This window comes from Eleutherodactylus coqui, chromosome 1 (genome assembly GCF_035609145.1).
Source record: "Eleutherodactylus coqui strain aEleCoq1 chromosome 1, aEleCoq1.hap1, whole genome shotgun sequence".
NCBI lineage: Eukaryota > Metazoa > Chordata > Amphibia > Anura > Eleutherodactylidae > Eleutherodactylus > Eleutherodactylus coqui.
Genome location: NC_089837.1, coordinates 34,707,150 through 34,724,513, shown reverse-complemented (window position 1 = coordinate 34,724,513; position 17,364 = coordinate 34,707,150). Strand labels below are relative to the sequence as shown.

General features: G+C 45.0%; 2 protein-coding genes across 2 annotated transcripts in view; one reads left to right on the top strand and one right to left on the bottom strand.

The window, feature by feature from the left end:
- Nucleotides 1–17,364, top strand: part of NCOA1 (nuclear receptor coactivator 1) — a 559,390-nt gene that overhangs the window by 9,929 nt on the left and 532,097 nt on the right. The window lies entirely within an intron of this gene.
- The window catches only part of LOC136620110 (uncharacterized), a 38,269-nt gene continuing 31,259 nt past the window's right edge, over nucleotides 10,355–17,364 (bottom strand). The window contains exons 6-7 of the mRNA XM_066594834.1: nucleotides 14,928–15,463; nucleotides 10,355–10,664 (exon numbers count right to left, since the gene is read on the bottom strand). Coding sequence (XP_066450931.1) covers nucleotides 10,635–10,664; nucleotides 14,928–15,463 — 566 coding nt within the window. The 3' untranslated portion in view covers nucleotides 10,355–10,634. The remainder of the gene's footprint in view (nucleotides 10,665–14,927; nucleotides 15,464–17,364) is intronic.

Below are 17,364 nucleotides of genomic sequence, written 5' to 3'. Positions count from 1 at the left end.
TACTGTATGATGGTGTTAATTATGTCTGCGGTATACCAGTGTTATTAATATATGCTGTACTGTATGGTGACATTACTCATGACGGCATTATTTATGTGTACTGTATGAGGGCATTAGTTATGTTTGCATATACCAGTGTTATTAATATATGCTGTACTGTATGGTGACATTACTCATGACGGCATTATTTATGTGTACTGTATGAGGGCATTAGTTATGTCCGCAGTATACCAGTGTTATTAATAGGTACTGTATGATGGTGTTAATTATGTCCGCGGTATACCAGTGTTATTAATATATGCTGTACTGTATGGTGACATTATTTACTTGTCTAGTATGACAGGTATTGATGTCTACAGTACAGCGGCATCAGTTACATGTACAGCTTGTCAGTGTTATTTATGTGTACAATGTGGTAACACATTGTCTGTGTTTGTGAAGTACATCTATATTTACGTGTGCGCACATCTGCTTTGCAAAACTAAAAAGACTCTATGCCCCCCGCACATTCCTGCGTATACACACATTTCTACATATATATAACGGTTGGTAATGCAGCTGAGAATGGCTGGTTTTCGGAGATTGATTTCCTACAGGTGCATCCTGTCATTTCGTTCTCTGCAGTCTGACAACACAACAATTAAATTGTCCTCAGGCAACCGGCTCCTATAAACTCGGTTATAGATTCATTAGATCTCAGTCAATGCTTCGATGCGTTCTCCTCCCTGGCTCGCTGCTATCTGGTCAGGATTGTACAGATCAATCATCCTCCATAATATCATTATCACTCCTGATAGCCGTTAATTCCCTGCAGGGGCAGAGAGTTCACCAGTCCACCTCTATAATCTGCTACCATGTGATAATGATACCTGCAGTCCTATGTAACCCCGCAGATGACACAGTGATACACACTCATTGTACTAACCACTCACTACCACATGTAAACTAAATTAATGGTAGGCACTGGCCCTTTAAATTGTTGGCTCCTTCATGTACTGGTCCACGTTTTGGCCAAAACCCGACTGGCGTCTGAGATGACATTGTCATTCGGTTAAGAGATGCGGGTCCAGATGGCAGCGCCAAAAGAACTGTGACCTTTCTGAGTGATGAAGCAGCAGCTGGGGGGAAGGTTTCTCAGAGAGCAGATGTTCGTTTCTTTAAGACGATGCATGACTTCCGAGAGAGCTTGCAAGAAAATGATAACTGTGAGACCTTAGTCTTAGTTAGCTAGACCGTAGAGCTGTTAGAAAAGGTGTCCCTCACTCTGGGGAACCCATGTTCATGCATTCCATAAGAACCACCCAGTGTAATGCTTCATTTGTCCTGTGGGGGTGCTGCAGGGAAACTGAAAACTTGTTGGCAGGTTCCTCCACAGATTATAGCTAATCATTGGGGGAAATGAAGCAACCTGTAATCAGCTTATAAATCAGAAGATCCTTCTTACGAAAAAGGGATTGTTAGAACAGATCCGCATGATATTGGATGGACCTCATTAAATCATAATGGGATCTTTTGTGGTTCTGTAAGAAGGGAGCCCAGGTTCCAGTTTGTGCTATAATGAGCTCTGTTATGGCTCCTATAGTTATGTAACCTGGATGGTACAAGGGTGACCTCTGCTGGCCATCATACATGACTGCAGATTGTGTATTTCTCTATGCAGTGTTGTATGTGACTTCCCATTGGCTGCAAAGGTCAGGTGGGAGATCTGGAGAACTTGAGATCACAGAGAACTGCAACCTGGAGAGCAATTCCACTGGTACTGAGCCTTAAGAGAGACTGTAATGCCGGGAGAGAGATTGGACAAAGGAGTGAGGAGTCGCCTTGGGAAGCGATGTGAGACGTGTCAGTGTAAGAGGGCCATTAGTTAGAGTCAGTTAGGTTGTAAGCGCATATTACTTATCTACTAACAGAAGGTTCTACTTGCCAAATGAATCTACAAGTTTATTTGTAAACATTATATATATATATATATATATTTGTAGCATTTCCCCCGATTCCTGTGTCTCCTGCCCCTACTGTGACAGTTCCATCAAGGTTTAAGTTGTTCTGACAACAACACTAAAGACTGATCAGAAGATTGTGACCATGATCAGAGTTTCCGTTTCGAGATCAGTCTTTGGACTGGTTGAATGGACGGGACGACTTCACTCCACTCGGAGATCGTGTTTCAATGTGCTCCTTGCCTGATTTAATCAGATAAAATACCAATTTCTGGTAAATTACGTCCCAAAACATGCGGGAGTTTATTCTGGATACACCGAAGGCTCCTTGTAATTCAATAGACGTACAGGTAACGTATGTCGCTCTGAGATCAGCTCCTGCCACACTGAGGAGCGTGAAGCAGGAGTCTGACATTGTACCGAGATCCAGTGTGAACTTTAATGTTCTTCTTAATAGAAAGTACAAAAAAAGGACAAAGAAAATCTCGGGCTACTGAATACACGCTTCAGCACTGGAATTGGAATCGGAAGAAGGAAAAGTCATGGAATTATGGAAATTGCAGCTTTGCAATTGCTGACCATTGATGTACCAGATCTGCTCAATGGGAGACAAGCCTGAAGATGCTACAGGGCATGGCGTATGATTGCTAGCAATAGTAAGATGACAATGCAGTACAGAGATACTAAAAATGTACTATCACAGGGATCATATGATTATGGGTTCAAGGCCCCTGCAGGGACATAAAAATATGCGTAAAAAAACCCCTTTTTAGGAGCAGGTTTTATACGCGTTGTGAAAGGATAGGTCTGGCTCTATCTTTAGACATGATACACAGCAAGCTCCCATAGACTTCTATGGAAGCTGGAAAAAAAGGAAGGTGAGGAATTACATGCAGAAATAACTTACCATGTCATTTATGCTATATGTTTTAGGCTAACTTCACACGGGAGAGCATGATATGGGGTTGGGAATCCCGCCCCCATATCGCGCTCCCCACCAGTAAAATGCCAGACAGCTGAGCGGGAACTGAACGGAAGCCATTATAGTCAATGGAGCCCGTTCCGCGCTGTTCGGTTCCATCAAAGGACAGTCCTCCACGGGTCTTTATTCCCAGCCACAATGAGGCCAGCAGTGATGTCACCAGCAGCAGGAAGCAGCGCCCGCTGCAGCCAATCACCTCACTCCAGTCACGATTAGCTGTAGGGGTCACATGTCCCTTTGCTGCTGCCACAAGTGCAGGGTAGCGGGGCACTGGGCAGCGGCATGGGATTGGGTGAAGTCTATTTAAATGTGCAAATGTTCTTTCTCAGAAGTCGAACCCTGTTCTGTTTTTCAGCAGTTTTTCTTTTTACATTGTTTTTTACATTTAAATAGCAATTTTTATGTTAGTTTTTAAAAATGATTTTTATGGCGTTCACTAAGCGAGAGAAATAACAAAATGTTTGCCAATTATTCCAAAAAGCAGCAGCAGTAACATTTTATCTCTTGGCGCAGACACTATTTTCACTGCTTGGGTTGTTACGAACCCGGTAATGTCTATTACGTACGGCTTTTTAAAAAAATTTTTTTTTTTTTGTATTTTTGCCATTTAAATGAGTTTTTGTGGGGAAAAATGTGTAATTTCTTAACTGGATTTTTTTTTATCTTTCAAATAAACTTTATTGAAGTTGTTGAACACAATTTTTTTAGTCCCTGAAGGGGACTTGAAGATATGATCGTTTGATTGTTTGAATAGTACACTGCATTACTTATGTACTGCATTCTACTAAGCCTTGTCACGAAGGGCACTTCTACACGGGCTCATTAATCATTCAGGTTTGTATCCAGCAGGAATCTGGACAATCGTTGTTCAGCGTAAGGGTGCATTCCCACGAACGTATATCAGCTCGGTTTTCACGCCGAGCCGATATATGTTGTCCTCGTGTACAGGGGGGGGGGGGGGAGGATGGAAGAGCCAGGAGCAGGAACAGAGCTCCCGCCCCCTCACTGCCTCCTCTCCACCCCTCTGCACTATTTGCAATGGGGAGAGGCGGGCCAGGGCGGGGCTAATTCTCGGAACTTTGCCCCACCCCCGGCCCGCCTCTCCCCATTGCCAATAGTGCAGAGGGGCAGAGAGGGGGCGGGAGCTCAGTTCCTGCTCCTGGCTCTTCCATCCTGCCCCTCCCTGCACACGAGGACAACGTAAATCGGCTCGGCGTGAAAACCGAGCCGATAAATGGTCGTCTGAATGCAGCCCCCAGGTCCGGACTGAACGCCGAATTAGAATTTGCGTCTTGTTTGGTTTCTGCATGCAGACAACTAAATGATGCGTCGGCCGTGTAAATTCATTCATCTATGAATACTGGTGTCTTCCTATGTAGCAGAGGGACACGGGGGCAAAGAGACTTTATTATCTCTGCATCCTCTATTAATCCCCCCCAGGTTAATACAGTATCCCGCTCCATTGAGGACTATGTAACAGGTTAGAGGGCATCAATTACTATGGAGGAAACACGGCTCTATCATCAAGGGTTCTCCACTGTAAGAGCGGCCAACTGTAGAAAGTCCAATTAAAAACAAAGAATATAAAAAACCTCCAGACGTTTAGTATTGACTAGCAATTACTGAACTTTTCAAAAGTTTGGTTCAGCCAGTTTGCCAAACTTTTGCAAAACGTTTGTGCCTGTCCGAATTAGTTTGGACCGAACCGCAAGTTGACCAAAACTAGGTTATAGCCTGAATTCTCAGTGGAAACCGCAAATTTGGGCAATAGTCACCCCATGTGTGCGACCGCCAACAGGGCACTGCGCAAAAAATCATTTGCTTGTTGGGGTGGATTGGTTTGCAGCAGAGCTAAAATCCAAGTGACTATCGGCCATGTAAATGGGTGATAGTCGGGTGGTCAGCCCTGTGACGGCTGTTAGGCGCTCATGCACCCGTAAAGGTACCTTAAGTGGCCAATCAGGAGCTGCTCATCAGTAACTCCCTCTTCTTGTACCGGGGATCACCGTAGGAAGCAGAAGGGATCTATTACAGATCACCACTTCATTCAACCCTTAATTCAACCTTGATCCCCTCCAGCTGCACGACCGGCCGCGCCCTGTAATCCAAGAGCGGCCAGGTCTGAATGGGGCGCTTATCCTCCTCCGGTGTCCTTGTTCCTTTCAGGGAGCTGTCATGTTTGCACATTATTGTTTGCAGCCTGTTTTCCTTCCCTTGTCTATAAAACGTTTGCTCAGATTAGATTAATGAAATGTTGTAATCGCGGCTGGCTGTAACCCGAGTGAGAAAACAACAGTTATGCAAGTCAGCACAAACTTGGCAGGTTTACTAAGCCCATAGGACAATTCGCTGCCGCTGCATGCAATAACAGTAATGTTTGACTTTTAAGAAGTGGAGCTCAGCGAGAAGCAGTCTGGAGGTTCACTAACAAGTTTTTACAGGTAGCCATCAATAGACTGTCTATTGGCAGCTCTGCACAAACCCATAAAGTCAGGGAGGAGATATATAGACGACATTCACCGGGACTATTGTCTGCAGTCGATAGTTGGTAGTTGGATGATACACAGGGGCCAGAGGGGCGATACAGAGAAATCTAAATGGACTGTTCTCTAGCTGATCCCTCTGGACTCACTTCCCTAGGATTAGCTGCTCTGCGGGGGCGTGGCAATCATATACAGCCCATGCAGTTCTTCCAGTCACATGAGTATACTGTATTTACTATTGCAATGTGAAATTAAAGGGATTTTTTTTAGGAAATCAATAGTATTTATGACTCCAAACATCTAATGGAGAGAAAAGGAAGCTTTATGGAAGACATTTTTCTGGGGCAGGACTAAAAAATGGAAAAATTGTGGAAAAAAAGTTTTCTTTCCAAAGCCATTTTTTTTTTATCTTCTATGGTTTGAATACCATGTCATAGATATATTTTTCATCAATGTAAGGAACATATTCTACAGACTTTTCTTTTTCAATTTTTCTGGAAAAAAAGGGCTTTGGAAAAAATTTTCTTTTTTTTCCCAGTGCTCCCCAAACATGAAACCTCATCAGAACGTCCCATACCAGTGCCAGCCTGAGTGTGACGAAAGCAGTGGCTGCAACAGTTCCCAATAACATAGCATGCCAATGTCTTTAAAGCATGAGCCATGATGGCCTTTTCAGCAAGAGTGCCAATACAATAATGCCAACACAGTAGCTCTATACTGTGAAGCACTGGCGTAACTATAGAGGATGCGGTTGCACCCGGGCCCAGGAGCCTTAGGGGGCCCATAAGGCCTCTCTTCTCCATATAGGTAGCCCAGTACTATGACTAAAGCATTATAGTTGGGGGCCCTGTTACAGGTTTTGCATTGGGGCCCAGGAGCTTTAAGTTACGCCTCTGGTGTGAAGTATCCGCATTACAACACCAGCAACAAAGCCCAAATGTTTACTTCTCCCATGTTCCTCTGCTATTTTCCTCCTTTACATGCAACTAACATATGGATAGCTGACCACTGGCCACTTAAAGGAGTTGTTTGGCCACTTCAAATGTCTTTAAACGCACTTAAAGTGATAAAAGAAGTTATACGCACCTCACCGATCCCCTACTGCTTTTCATTGGATACTCCCTGGGGTCACCCTGCTGGTCTCTTTTAACATAGACATATGACCACTGCAGCCAATCGCTGGCCACAGCATCACCTGCTACAGTCACTGGAATGATCCCAGGATCACTGGAACTGGAACGATTAGCGCTGGGACAACCTGTTGGGCATCTGCACCCAACAAGCCATCCCATGTAAAAGGGCTCTTACATTGAATGATTTATCGACCCATGTAAAAGGACCCTTACTGGGGTGAGCGTCCATTTTTGAGATACAGTTGGGCATCAGTGGAAAGCCGTCTCTAGAAGTGATTTGCAATGATGCACATGATTATTAGAGCATGCTGGGAGTTGTACTTATACGACCACTTCTATAGACCCATTCCTACTTTACCTTGTGACTCTCTATTTTATCAATGGGTCTCCACTATTGTCTCTCTAGTGTCAATATGAGCAAATAGCCCATTTAGTAAACAGACAATTAAACATTTACAGCCTAAAGCCCAGATGGCGGTTCAGGAATGTAGACCGCACTGCGATGGTAGACAAATTACTACCTTGTATTAGTCGCTTTATACAATGACCTTTGCAGTAATATAATCATTTACTACCCCTGTGTGTAAAAGCAGCTGAGAATCAAGGAAAGAATAGCGATTGTTTGATCTTTGATCGGTTTCAGCCGTCACACCCCCCTCACCACCCGTGTAAACACAAGCTGGAATAACAATCTTACAGCTTCATCGGGTTATGAACTGTGCTGCGATGGCCATTGTAGACCAGAAACTAAATTGATTCCTGCTTGTTGACGGGCTGCCAGATTGTAATCCATGGTTCTTTATCATTCATGTAGCCAAATATTGCACAAGCAACAGTTTATCAAGATGTGGACATATTTTGTGCTAAATGTGGAACATGATTTTAAGTAACTCCTTACTGCTTACTGCTGTGCCACTCTGATAGAGAAATCATGGATATTGTAATAGAAAGGGCACCGCTATGGGTACCTTACATAGGCCCATGAATGTAGCTAATATAATTTCAGTAAAAGGTTATCATTGTGGCAGGAGAAGCAGGGTCCCATGACGGTGTAAAGATTGAATAGCAGAAATTGTCCTGCTACATCATCAGGTCCTGTCTTCTAGTTTGTTATTGGGGCACTTGTAATACCCATTAACCCTTTCCAATCCACTGTCTGACTTCTAAAGACATTATGATTTAAGGCTGTACAGCTCTGATGTTGGAAGACATCCGTCGGGGTTCTCTTACTGTATATTGCCAGCCTCTCTGCTGTCGGAGCCTATCCAATGTGTCATCTCATGTAGTACTGGCTTTAGCCAGCAGATAGAGCCATTGTATAATGTCAAAAAGAGTATACCCCCTAAGAAAACCAGGATACAAATTGGATTGGAAAGGGTTAATGGATCAGATAACCACACTGTTTAGCCCATCAATCTCCATCATTGACTACCCTCTCTTTAAATATTCCTGCATTTTGCATTGTGGTTGTGCTAACATATTATGTGTGTTGAAGCTCCAGCACGTTGGTTCTTGTCCATTTGGTCTTGTTACTATGGCTGTCTAGTTCAGGCTTGGTTTTCTAGCCTCTGGTTTTCCTCTTCTTATTCCTTGCTTGTATCTGCATAGGCTTGCTGCATGGTTTAATATTTAGCTTGCTTGTTTGCCCTCTTGTCTGAGTCCTAGTGCCCTCCTCTTCTCAGGGATAGTATTTTAGGTAGAGCTCACAAGAAGGGATAACTGAGGGCTACTTAGGGATAGTGGGTTCTGGTGTTAGGGACAGTTAGGGCAGAAATAGCAGTAGGGATAGCATTTTCTGGTTGCCATGTCCATTTGATACCATCTGCCCCAGTCTCCACTGCCGGTTTCATCATCATAATCCTCATCATCCACTCACCGTTGCCTTCTGCCCTTCATCTAATAGTGAGACCCTAGCTTTGTATTAATGTTTTGTATTAATGTTTTCTATTGTGTTGAAACATGCTTCCTATCAAATCATTAATGGTCTGTGTGTTACACTATTCACCTCTGCTGTAAGTCCTGGAAGTATGTGTGTACTTGGAGACGAGTTAGTAACCAGGAAAAGCAATTGCTAAAGGTGAATTTGAGTTCTTCCATTTAGCGTTCTTATAGTGTGTGCTCCTGGGTTTAAATTGACAAGGATATGACCAAACTGCAAACTAGTAACAAATGCTGTACCGGATCAGTGTAAGCATATGCAGTATACAAATCAAACCAAATAGGAAGCAGAGCTATCGTTTCCCTGAAAATAAGACATACCCTGAAAATAAGACATAGCATGATTTTCCAGAATTTTTGAGGATGCAAAATGATTTTTCAGGCTTTTTGAGGATGCTTGAAATATAAGCCCTACTCCAAAATTAAGCCCTGCTAACAGTTAATTAAAAAAGTCAATTTAAATAGTGTCCAGGCAGCTACACATGTAAAAAAGTTAAACTTTTTCGAACAAAAATTAATATAAGACACTGTCTTATTTTTGGGGAAACACAGTATTAATAACTTATTTCCATTAAAGTATTTTTTTCACATTAAGCAACCCTTTATTGCTAGCCACTCTGCCAGTCTAATGCAGGGGATATGTGTATTATAATACTAAAGGGGACCGCCATGGGTACCATCTATAGGCTCCCACATTCCCCATGACTAGAGTTGCTTTAATAGGATTCTGTAAGATGCATTATATGTTAGTATGGTAGAACAGGAAGCAAGGTCCTATGATCACTGATGATGTCTCAGTCCCTAAATTCAATATCGACAAGGGTATGACTAAGACAGTAAAGTTACTAGAGTCATTCCAAATATGAAGAAGGGCTCCTAAGATATATTGTATCAATTAATGATTACATCTAAGTTCGGCAGCTCCATATTGCTAACCATTGTGACTCTTTTTACTTCAGGGTATATGGATCTTATGACACAAAGGGGACCGCTATGGGCATATTACATAGGCTGTTCTGCAAAGTAGGGAATCCGTTTATAAACTACTGTGACATTGATGAAGCATAATGCTGTGATACAGCTGCTACAGCTCCTGGGTTCAAAATCGACAAGGGTCTGAAGATTCTATGTTATTTCTACAGGTTTTTTGTGGCATGTTGCATTCCAAAAATATATGGTGGCCATATTAGGATGTTTTCTCATCCTTATCATGTTATACAAATTGAGGTTTTACTTATATCTGTACTTATGTCTAGTTCTAGCCTTTGACCAAGTTCTGAGCGTCTATGCTGTTCCCCGAGTGGAATCATGTTCCATACCCACCAGGCTCTCATGAAGTGGATAGGAACACGACACCACACAGATAAATACAATTAGCAGATTTTATATTCTGTAGTAACCTTTTAGTTAGTGCAGTGGTAGTTACTATGTGTATGGACACTGAATGGCTGCTTTATTAGAGACCCCCATCTGGTAGTGTGTTGGATCCTTTTTGGCCTTCAGACCCACAGCTATTCATCATGGTGTAGATTCTACTAGGTGATGAAATCGTCCTGCAGGAATATCGGCCCCATGGACAGGAAGCATCTTGTAGTTGCTGCAGATTAATTAGATGGAGGTGCTGACATGTTCTGACCAGCTGACAGGATGGGGTCATCAATTCATGCTGCTTGCACCAAATTCTGACTCCCATCAGCACGGGGCAACAGAGATCTGGATCCATCTGACCAGGAGATGTTTTTCCGCTGCTCAGCGATACAATTGTTGGTCTCTTTCGCATCCCTGAGTCTGGTCTTTCTGTTTCTCTTAGACACAATGGCGCTGGGACTGGTCATCTGCTGTTATGCTCATCCGTGATAAGGAACGGCGAGTTGATAATTTCAGAGTGAAAAACTAAAACTTTAATTTACAGAACAACCGAAAACCGATACATCTGAGCTCCACTGATGGTGACCAGTGGAGATAGTGTTTCTACGAGGGACCATGGATCAGCTTCCCATAGATCCTTTTATAAATATATCCTCATATTTCATTCTATTTACACATTTCCTCAGATTACGCGCAGGCAATCGCCATCTGAGTACAGCTGGATGTCTTTTTGAAGACCTGACAAGTGTCGGAGACTCTGCGGCATGTCGGCATCATGAAAGGAGTCCATTCAGGTCGGTAGTTCTCCGGCTATTTCCTCCTGCAAGTGCAAAAAAGAAAACAGAAAATTGACACCTAAGTACTCCCACAGGGGAGGCTGGCCGCTCTGTGCAACCTACATTGCCAAAGCATTAAAAAGTGAGAACCCATTTAACTTTTTATGATGAACCATTGACTAGTGGTGGACCATCCAGTAGCTCGTTTAGGTTCCTCATTCATGACCATAGATTGCCTCCACCTTCTTCTTATGTCATTCCCTCCAGTCTTTCTGCCACCATCATGGGTGATTTCAGACAAAGGATGTGCTGCAATACAGTCTATCAACTCGTAACATCTTATAACAAGGAAATGATTCAGACCTATGAAAACCACACGGAGAGATTTCCACATGCGATGCAGTTACTGGTCGGAAATCTGACGTTCTCAGACACGGGTGTCGTGTGATGTGTTGCTATTGTTCAAAAACTGCCTACAATATCGTGCCGTTCTACATGCCCCGCACTACGGGCAGGTGCCACCGCTCTACCCAGCAATATGACTGATCTGCTTTGGCATTGGGATCATGTAGGTCATTGGGGACGGGACGGTCTATGGAATTTGGTGCATTCGGGATGCGTTCACACATTGTACTCTACCAATGCTCTCAAAGTTAGTCAGCTTGGTTGGTCAATGCACAGTTACTTCTAGGTCTCTTCACAGATGTTCCATCGGGTTCTGGAAGCCACTTCTGCTTCGTCTTAGTTGCGCACTCAGGGTTGTTGACCTGATGTACGATGAATCTGCAGGCTTTCATCAAGTTCTTTGCCTTTTTTTATAGTCCTTGACCTTGACTAGTCTACCAGTTTCTGCAACTGAAAAACATCCCCACAACATGATGTTTCACTACCATGTAGGAATAGTATTATCTAAGTGATGAGCTGCCAGGCCTCAGTCATATACTGTCCTTCCAAAAGTAATTGAACCCCTGAGCAAGAGTCAGAAGTAGTATTTATTTCCATATGTTAATACTTAGTGGGGCTGCTTTGGCTGTAATGATATTCAATACTTTCTACTAACGTCTAATACATTTCACCTAGTATTTCCCTCCATTCATCCTGCAAACATCTGGTCAGTTCTCTCCAAGAGGATGCAATGTTCCACCTACAATGGTGCAAGGAGTGCCGTAATTGGACAGTTCAGCAATTAGTGTGTTGTGCCAACAGATAAGTACAATGGAGGTTCTATTGTAGTCTGAAGATGTGTCACATGGCATGGTCTCGGACCGTTGGTTGTAGGGGCAAGAACCATGAAGACGGACCCTGACATACTAGACAATAATGGGCTGCCAACATTGTGCCGATACTCTGGGAATAGTCGGCCATACTTCCAACAAGACAACGCGCCTCGTCACAAATACAATGCTGTATTACTCTGGTTTAAAGGGGTTGTCCCGCGCCGAAACGGGTTTTTTTTTTTTTAAACCCCCCCCCCCGTTCGGCGCGAGACAACCCCGATGCAGGGGTTAAAAAAACCACCCGCACAGCGCTTACCTGAATCCCGGCGGTCCGGCGTCTTCATACTCACCTGCTGAAGATGGCCGCCGGGATCCTCTGTCTTCATGGACCGCAGGGCTTCTGTGCGGTCCATTGCCGATTCCAGCCTCCTGATTGGCTGGAATCGGCACGTGACGGGGCGGAGCTACACGGAGCTACACGGAGCCCCATAGAGAAGAGGAGAAGACCCGGACTGCGCAAGCGCAGCTAATTTGGCCATCGGAGGGCGAAAATTAGTCGGCACCATGGAGACGAGGACGCCAGCAACGAAGCAGGTAAGTATAAAACTTTTTATAACTTCTGTATGGCTCATAATTAATGCACAATGTACATTACAAAGTGCATTATTATGGCCATGCAGAAGTGTATAGACCCACTTGCTGCCTCGGGACAACCCCTTTAAGGCTGTGGATGTTCCACAATTGGACCGGCTGCACAGAGTCCCAACCTGAACCTTACTGAACGTCTATGGGACGAACTGCAATGGGTCAGGAGTAGAGATGAGCGAGCACGCTCGTTTAAGGCTGATACTCGAGCGAGCATCGGTCTTCTCGAGTAACTGATTACTTGTCCGAGCAAAGGCGGTAGGGCGGTGGGGGGCGACGGGGGAGAGCGAGGGGAAGGGGGGGTAAGAGAGAGCTCTCTCTCTCCCCACCCCTCCCCCCTGCCACCCCCAGCATTTGCTCGGACGAGTAATCAGTTACTCGAGAAGACCGATGCTCCCTCATCAGCCTTAAGCGAGCATCCATCTTCTTTGAGAGAAGTTGATAGATGTTTGCAGGATGAATGGAGGGAAATACCAGCTGAAGTGTATCAGACGTTAGTAGAAAGTATCCATGGAGAGTATCCGATGTCATTAGGGCCAAAGGAGCCCCACTAAGTGTTAACATATGAAAATCAATACTTGTTCTGATTCTTACCAATGTACTAATACTAGAGGGCAGGTAAATGCACCACATCCCTCAACAGACTGCTATATGTAGGAGCATTACGCAGGTGCGAGGTACTGACAAGCAGCCACTCACACACCCTCTTATACTGAAGGGGGCGGCTGCTTAGTACTAGATTTTCACACAGATATAGCATACAAAGGGTGTCAGAGCACATAGTACTTGTAGTGCACCATGCAGGGATACAGCCTATTACTAGTGCCATATGTTATTCCAGTGGGTGTTTCAGGTTTGTGAGTGGTTGTTTATCAGGACTTTCCACCTGTGCAATGCTCCTCCATGTTGACTTGCCCGGGGCTTCTGTCTAGCCACTCTGCCTTAGAGGACCAATTAGTGGAATGCTGAGAAGATGGATGGAAGGGTCTCCCATCTGCACAGCAGAATTCTGGAAGTCTGTCAGAGCGACCATGAGATTTGTGGCCATCTTTCTGACCAAGGTTGCTCTCCAAATTTGCTCTCTTTAGCTGGGGAGGTCTATGAACAAGCCTGCGACTTCATGTCTTCGTTTTTGCTCTATCATGCAATGTGAGACTATATACACTAACTGGCCATTATACTGACATCTAGTAGAGCGTTGGACCTCTTTGGCCTTCAGACCCACAGCTATTCATCACGGTGTAGACTCCACTCGGTGATGAAATTGCTCTGCAGGAATATCGGCCCCTGCGGACAGGAAGCTTTCTGTAGTTGCTGCAGATTAAATGGCGGTCTCACATGTTCTGACCAGCTGACAGGAAGGGGTCAGCAATTCATGCTGCTTGCGCCAAATTCTGACCTCCCATCAGCACGGGGCAACAGAAATCTGGATCCATCTGACCAGGGGATGTTTTTCTGCTGCTCAGTGATACAATTTCTGCGCCCTTTTGCCCGCTGGAGTCTCGTCTTTCTGTTTCTCTTAGACACAATGGCGCTGGAACTGGTCGTCTGCGGTTATATCCCATCCGTGATAAGGAACAGCGAGTTGTTTATTCGGACATGTTAGTTGGAGCTCCAGTATTGTATACGACTGCTCCTCTCTGTGCAGCCTGTTCCTCAGAACGATTCCTGATATCCTCCTCTGACCCCTTTGAGTGATGACTTGTTTCTTTCCACAGGATCCCATTGTTTTCCTCAACCACGCCATTCTCTGTATATTCTCCCCACCGTTATCTAAGAGACACCCCCCCCCCCCCCCGCGCGGTTGGCAGTGACATCCCGGCCCCGGCTAGTCTAGCGCCCATGACCCGGCCCCGGCTAGTCTAGCGCCCATGACCCGGCCCCGGCTAGTCTAGCGCCCATGACCCGGCCCCGGCTAGTCTAGCGCCCATGACCCGGCCCCGGCTAGTCTAGCGCCCATGACCCGGCCCCGGCTAGTCTAGCGCCCATGACCCGGCCCCGGCTAGTCTAGCGCCCATGACCCGGCCCCGGCTAGTCTAGCGCCCATGACCCGGCCCCGGCTAGTCTAGCGCCCATGACCCGGCCCGGCTAGTCTAGCACCAATGACCCGGCCTCATTGGAAGTTTCTCCGATCGCTGGATTTTCCCATCTAATGTGGATTCACACTGAAACTGATCCACAGAAAACTTGTCATGTGATTATATGCTGCACTCCGAGGTCACGGAGCTCCAATTGTGAAAGGGCCAGGGGCTCTAATAACGGAGTCAGGTGCTTTCCAAATCACATCCGATCAATGAAGTTCTATAAACACCTCAAAGTTGACGATGGAAGCAGGATGTGCTAGAGCTTACCTTTGGGCATTATAGCAAAGCGATTGAATACTTCTAAAAATGTGATATTTGCATCATAACATGTGTAAAAAGTTGTAAATACTCGCCATCTTACCTCAATTGTATCACTTTCTAGGTCGAATAGCTTGACTGGAACGGGCGGTGGAACCTCGTGGATGACATTTACAGTCATGTCTTCTTTGGGCGACAGTGTAAACTTAACACTCTTCTTCTTCCAATAGGTTAACATTGAATCCACCTTTTCGGCAGGACTCTCGGGATATGGCGGCTTCTGCTCCTTGTATGTCACAAGGTGAACAGTTTGATCAACGCTGCTGAGTTCCTCCGGTAGGGCAACTTTTTGCAAACCTGAAGCCTTCACTGTACTTTTTTCTCCTCCTGGATTCCGTGTTGGTGGGTTCTTCACAGATGGTTCTTTGTGAATTACAGCATATAGCGGATCAGTACCCGCCTGGGTCTCGCCAGCTTCATCCTTCTCAATATCAGATGTTGCCTCCCTGTAGAATGGAGACCCTTTCACTTCCTCTGCCGATACATATAAAGGGTTTATCCGTTCCAGTTTCAGGGGTTCTTGGTTTTCCAGGTCGGTTACCTTGATGGCCTCAGAGATGCTCGTCGCTTCTTTTTTATCTGCGTTTACAAAGAAGGAATAGACATCAGCAGAAGTTATGGGCAAAATCTACAGCATGACCCCCACTACCATGTGCCACGTATAAGACTGGTGTTGTCCTATATAGCAGAGGGGGCTTTGTTACTCCTCAGGCACCGGGGCTTGAATGTGACTGCTAGCTCTGCCCCGCCTGGGATAGGAATTCTCATATACCGTCCAGAAGATCTTCAAGTATCTGGAATTGTTTTTGGAAATTTTTTTCTCAAATACCTGATATCTGAAGAGTCATCCTAAAGCTTTCCATATGAAACTCCACTTTTTAGCGCCGTCCCACGACTGCCCATGCTCATTGTCCCTACAGCACCTATTCACACCATACCGCCATAGGAGGGACCTCTCTGACATTCATATACCCTAATAGGGCATATGGAACATGATCATCCAGATGACACAACCCATTTAACCCCTTGGTGACATGGCCTAGTTTAGTACTTAAAAGATTTTTTTTTACTTGGCAATTTTTGGAGTGTTTTTATTTATATATCATATAAATGAATTAAAATTAAGATTTTTAGCAGTTTGTTTCAACTTTTTCTTTATAGTTTTTGCTGTGCGGGATAAAAATTGTGTTCAATCTATTGTACGGCATGTTATGCATGTAGCCACATCAAATATATTTAGTTCAATCAAATTTTAAAAAAAGCAAAAATATGCACAAAACAGTTTTTTTCCTACTATGTACATCCCTACAGGGGGCTTGAACCTGCAATTCTATGATTGCTCGGGTAATTCACTGCACATTGAAAACCAGGGCAACTCCATAATTGGATGGTTGATGACCCCCACCCCCACCTTCTATTAATTTAATACCTGCCACAGTAAACATTGATTGTGGTATCTAAGGAGTTAACAGTGGGGATCGGTGTTCTCTCTGATTCCGGTCCTTGCAGTGGGACTACTGCTGTCAGTCACAGCCTGCCATCTGCATGCTGTAAAGATATGGCATTTCGCGGGAACCTCTTCCCTACCATGGCGTACATGTACTGCAGGGGTTGGGAAGGGTAAAGCACTCTGTGATGGAAAGTTCTGAACCTGTCTAAACCGTTTTGAAGAGCTCTGCTTACGGTCAGTGAATGGGGACTTTTATATGTAGGGGCCAATGGACACAGCTGTATTAGGCAGGCACCATAGAGCTTCATAGAGGTCCACCGAAGCGTCTACGCACCCTCAAATGCTCCCAATTTCATACAAATCTGGTAAAGATGACATAAAATGCATTGCATTGTGTTCCATGCCAGCGCTTGTGTGTGAGCTCTAAGTCCGGAGGGGGCAGGACTAATACTTCTGACAGCTGAAGCCTTGTTACAACTGTATCCAGCCTAGACAATCCTATGAACTGCAGACTGATACATTGTACGTTAGCTTCGCACCTGGTCTTCCATCTCCAGCCAATATCCCCCCTTCCTCCCGGAGTGTGGATTCCACGTGCTTCTGTAAAGGTGCTAATATTATATTCTGACCTGATTCACCCAGCTTTCCCATCTTCTCTTGTCCTGACCTTCATTAGTACTCAACCATGATATATCTATCTGTTGTCTGCCCTGACCCTCTGCCTGTCTCATCTGATGAAGACCTCTGCCTGTTCTGACCTTGGCTTTACTAACCATGTCTCTGCCTGTCCCTCCGGTACTGCGCTATGGCGCCTCTGACCTGTCCGTGTCAGCTGCCATTGCATTAACCCTTTGCAATCCAATTTTGGATTCAGGGTTTTCTAGGGGGCTTTCTCTTTCTGCCATTATACAATGGCGCTATCTGCTGGCCAGAGCCAGTACTGCAGTATGGGACATGCTGGAGAGGCCCCCCGACAACGGAGCGGCCGGTAATCTACAGTAAGAATACCCTGCCGGACGTCTTCCGACAT